Source organism: Haliaeetus albicilla, chromosome 11, assembly GCF_947461875.1.
Source record: "Haliaeetus albicilla chromosome 11, bHalAlb1.1, whole genome shotgun sequence".
Taxonomy (NCBI): Eukaryota; Metazoa; Chordata; class Aves; order Accipitriformes; family Accipitridae; genus Haliaeetus; species Haliaeetus albicilla.
In genome coordinates this window covers 27,340,833-27,345,320 of record NC_091493.1, presented here as the reverse complement: position 1 = coordinate 27,345,320, position 4,488 = coordinate 27,340,833, and the positions used below count along the sequence as shown (strand labels likewise).

Sequence of the window (4,488 nt, the reverse complement as noted above, 5' to 3'; positions counted from 1 at the left end):
GCAGTACAGCGGGCAAAGGGGAACGGGCAAGCGGAAGCGGCGACCTGCTTCTCAGCCAACCAGAAGCTCGGGGGCGGAGAGAACCCGCTCGCCGGGAGGGGGGTGTAAGCCAATCCGCGCGGCCCGCGGTGGCTGCGCGCGGCGCTCGGCGGCCGCCATTTTGTGGGAGGGCGCTGGCGAAGGGCAGAGCGCGGCGGCGGGACGGCGGCGGCGGTGGGACGGCGGCGGCTGAGGTAAGCCTGGGCGCTCCGCGGCGGAGTGTGCCCGCCTCGGTTGCGGACTTTTGCCCGCGCCTCTTCCTGTAGGGCTGCGCCGCCGGGCGGGAGAGCGGCTGTCTGCGGCGCCGAGCCGCGTCTGTGCTCTGGGGCGCCCGCGACCTTCAGCCGCGGCGTCGCTCCCCTCCGAGGGCCAGGCGCCGCCGCGTCCCTTCCCGCGGCCCGACGCGAGCTGAGGCGAGGGAGCGCCGGGGTCGCGGCTGTCTGCGCCGGCGAGATGGGCCCGGCTTCTGCGCGGGGCTGGGGCGAGCGCGGCAGCCGGCGGTGCCCGGTGTCAGGGCAGCCGGCGGGGCGGGCCGCGCCTGGCAAGGGCACCGGGCTCTTCCGAAAAAGAAAACTCGTGCTGTGGTGTCTGGGCTCTGAGCCGTCCTCGGAAGGACGCAGTGACTCTTCTCCAGGCTTTTGCATCGGTCAGGCATGAGAAAAGGCGACCTTGGCTTTCCAAGTCGCATACGGCAGATGTTCAGGGGGTTTGTTTCATTAAGATTTTTAGCTATTGTATAGTCAATCCAGTTACAGGTATGCCTACTTGATTATACACCGGAGAGGTACGTTACTAGATTGGGTTTGTATAAGAGCTGTGTTCGTGAACATAGCACCTGCTGTAGAAGTTTCCTGTATCCCTCCTCTTCTGCGGTACTGGTGGCTACAGCATCTGCCTGGTTTAGGTAACTGTATGGCATGTGTGCCTCTTCTGGGGTGAGTTACAAGATAAACAACAAATGTTTGTCTTAAACATAAGAAAAATATATCTCTAAACATTAAAAAGAAAAACCCTTTTATTGTAAGGGTGACCAAATACTGGAACAGGCTCCCCAGAGCAGTTGTGGAGTCTCCCTCTCTGAAGATACTAAAAAGCTGACTGGACGTGTTCCTGAGTGACCTGCTGTAGCTGCCCCTGCTTTGAGCAGGTTGGGGTTGGACTATGCGATCTCCAGAGGTGCCAAACTGAACCATTCAGGGAATCTGCAAGTATGCTACTGTAGCCATGCCAGGCTTTTGTGTTAATGAACTTCTTACAGTAGATCTGAAACTTTGGTCCAGACACAGACAAAATACAAAAGTGTGCCCTCGTGTACTTGGTGTTTTTGTTGTTCCTGTGAAAGCACTTCTGAGGCTTTGTAGCTGGCTCAAGTAACTTGGTGATCTAGCTGAAAAATAAGGGGGGGGGGGAGGGGAAGTATATTTTCATCTAGACCTGTGAATACTACAGTGGGCAAGTAAGATGCAATAGAAACATGCAGCTGAGAGCAGGGCAGTTCTTACTAACAACTTGCACTCTAATATGGTATAAAAGTTGTAAAGCAGCATTTTGAATCACAAAACAGAGTAGTAGTCTAGTCTGAATCTTGTCACCAAGTTTTTGAGTATGTAATTGAAGCTGCTTCTTAGCTGAACTAGTGAAGATTTATCTTAATTAGGTATTGCAGATTCCTGAACAATTGGTATAAATTTGCCTGTGTTGAAAGGTTGTGTAGGCAGGACTGGCAGGTCTGTTCTTTATAAGTGCTTTGAGGAATTTTCCCTTTTATTATCATCATAATCCTGATATCTTTTTTCATGTTTAAACTGAGTTGAATGAACTTTGAAAATCATAAATGTTTTTCCCTTCGGAACCCCTCATTTGCTTATCTGCTTTTGACACCTATTTTGTACGTTAAGATAGAGTGTTCTGAATGCGTCTGCTCCTTCCGTATGTTGAATGTCCAACTGTCTGTTGAATGTGCTGAAAGCGGATTTAATAGCTGACAATGGAATTAAGTTCAGTGTAGACATTAGTTTGATTTTTCTATTGATCCTGTCCAGCTGACTTAAATTTGTTAACTGTCCTGTATTGCTCGTTAGGACAAGCAGCCATGGCTGGCCATGACTCAGGATCCCAACACCAGTTCACTGGATTTCAGAAGTACTTCAATTCCTATACCATCACAGGCAGAAGGAATGTATGTATTACGTATTTTAAGTTTTGTAGTCTAGTATTATGGTGTTTTCTGGGTTTTAGACTGAAACTAAACTTAACTTTTATGTTTTCCAGTATGTAATAGCAACATACACCAGTATTGCAATGCTCATCTTGTATTTCAAGCTTAGACCTAAAAAGAAAACTCCTGCTGTGGCAGATAAGTAAATGGTAAGTGGCTGGTGTTCTTCTGGGACCAAAATGCTTCAATGCCAGCCCAGGAAGAAAGAGTGACAAAGGACAAGTTGCTAATAATACAGTGTAATTAGAGAGAGAGAAATACAGGCATGTGAACTTTGTATTTATCATTTGAAATCTCAACTAAACTATAGCATCAGCTTATTTGGGGGCATTCTGAATGAAGTAGGTTGTTAAAGCGGGTTGCAGAATGTATGGGATACTGGTATTCTGTTTGTTCTTCTGACATGGTAAATGGGACTAGGGACAGCATGCAGGGAGGAAGAGTAAGCAAGGAGGGAGGAGTGGAAGGATGTTGCAGCTAGGTACATCAAACCTTGCCTACAACTATTGGGTGCCTCTGGTCTGCCCTTTTGCTGTAAAACAGGGATAACTGTTGCTTTGCAGGTTATTGAAATAATAAAGAAGTATTTCTTAGTTGTATTAGAGGATTCCAAGCACAGATCAATGCAGTCTGTTAAAACCTTCCTTTGAACAGAGTAAAGGAGCACCCTACAGTGGAACTGTATATATTGCACCCCTGATTATGCAAGGTCCATATAGGAGTGACTGGACTTGTTCTTGTGTAGCAACAACCAAGTGTTACAAAATTCTCAAGTCACTTTCAAATACAAAATTTCAGCTGAAGTGGCATTTTGAAAAAAAACTATGGGTTGTCCTCATAGTCTGCAAAAAGGGGTAGAAAACAAAAAGCTTGAGCATTGTTGTGTGTTAAGGGGACATCAGTCATTTCTTCCTGGGTGTACTGAAATGTGCCTCCTCGTAACTAAAACTGTTTGGGGAAGGGGAATGCTCAGTTACTAGTGCCACTGTGCAAGACTTGCTATGTTTGATCTCTCTTCTCTTGGCAGGTTGCTGGCATGTCCAAACCTCCAGTCTGTGTCAGTGTAATGCAAGCTGATGACTTGTTGTGGCTAATAAAATATAAATAATTACTTGTTTTATTGGAAATATGAAATGGTGCAAAACAGCATAAATGTCGGACTTGGCTTTTTTTTTTTCCTCTGTCAAAAATAGTTATTTGTAGTGGAGATGGGAGTAGCTGATTCCTGTCATTACTATCTTAACTAAACTCTTCTCTTCTAACACATCCTAAAGTGTTCTGCGCACCTGTTAGTAACCTAGGAAAGTCCGCAGCAGCATGACTATAATACTGGCACAGAGGTTACAGCTGATCAAAGCATCTCCACGCTTCCCTGTCATAGTGGGAAACAGTAAGCTTACATGGTTTGCAGTTACCCAGTTGCTCCTGTTTTTTGCATTCCAAGCTAGTAACTTATAGAAACAGTGACTTCTTCACTATTATTAATACAATGCAGATTACAACTTCTGCCTCTGTTGTCCATATTTTGCATAGGACATGTTTGGTTTTGATGGAAAAACCTCCCAAAATAGACTGATCAAATTATGGTATTTGAGCTCTTTCTGTTACTGGCCTCTCTTGCAGAGGTAATTGCCAGAAAGAAAATGGCTTACTTTGCTGATGTTAAGTTCTTAAAACTCTGCATGTTCATAAACAGTGACTTAAGTAGTTCAGTGCTTATTTTTCCTGGACATAGCCTCTTAATAAATGAGGTGTTCCTACCACAATTAGATATATGCAGCTCCCTCCCTGCCCAACGCTAAAACTTGTCTATCATATCCTTCACATTGTCTTTCTATATCTCAGTTAAAACTCAGTACCTTCCTTAAAAACATCACATTAGTGCTGATGCATGAATGTGATTATATGGCACAGTGCTGCTTAGAAGGGTGCCAGCAGCAGGGGTTGAACCTGGGACTTCTGATGCTAATGCATGCAAATATACTTCCCAAACAGAGGGCAGCAGGAGGTAGGCATGGTTGCTGTAAAAAAAGGAGAGATAAATTACAGGGTCTTTGTGCTCTCTTACTGTAGCCTATGTATTCTTCAAGCCCTTTGTACATGCTGGGCCTTCTGAATAAACCTAGTGGTCTTCCTCTCCTATGAGTTTGTTTGCATAAATGGCCTCTGCTGTATACAACTTTCCAGATGAATAATAGTTGTTGTAACAGTGTAATAGATCTAATTAGCTG

The 4,488-nt window shown here is 45.4% G+C and overlaps 1 protein-coding gene across 2 annotated transcripts; it reads left to right on the top strand.

Annotated features, from left to right (window-relative positions):
• Positions 1-112: 112 nt before the first annotated feature.
• ATP5MK (ATP synthase membrane subunit k) lies at positions 113-4,399 on the top strand. 2 transcript variants are annotated; one of them, XM_069796899.1, is made up of 4 exons: positions 113-233; positions 2,121-2,218; positions 2,311-2,406; positions 3,285-3,410. In XM_069796899.1, the coding sequence occupies exons 2-3, from the start codon at positions 2,132-2,134 to the stop codon at positions 2,401-2,403; spliced, it is 180 nt and encodes a 59-aa protein (XP_069653000.1). In that variant the 5' UTR covers positions 113-233; positions 2,121-2,131; the 3' UTR covers positions 2,404-2,406; positions 3,285-3,410. The 2 variants fall into 2 exon arrangements, with proteins under 2 accessions (XP_069653000.1, XP_009917936.1); XM_009919634.2 differs by lacking the exon at positions 113-233 and having other exon boundaries at positions 3,285-4,399.
• The last annotated feature ends 89 nt before the right edge of the window (positions 4,400-4,488 follow it).

Bases quoted from the DNA above. Each gene is read 5' to 3' on its own strand.
- ATP5MK (XM_009919634.2), top strand. From the start codon at position 2,132: ATGGCTGGCCATGACTCAGGATCCCAACACCAGTTCACTGGATTTCAG. The intron at 2,219-2,310 runs GTATGTATTACG...TATGTTTTCCAG, and splicing joins CCATCACAGGCAGAAGGAAT to TATGTAATAGCAACATACAC.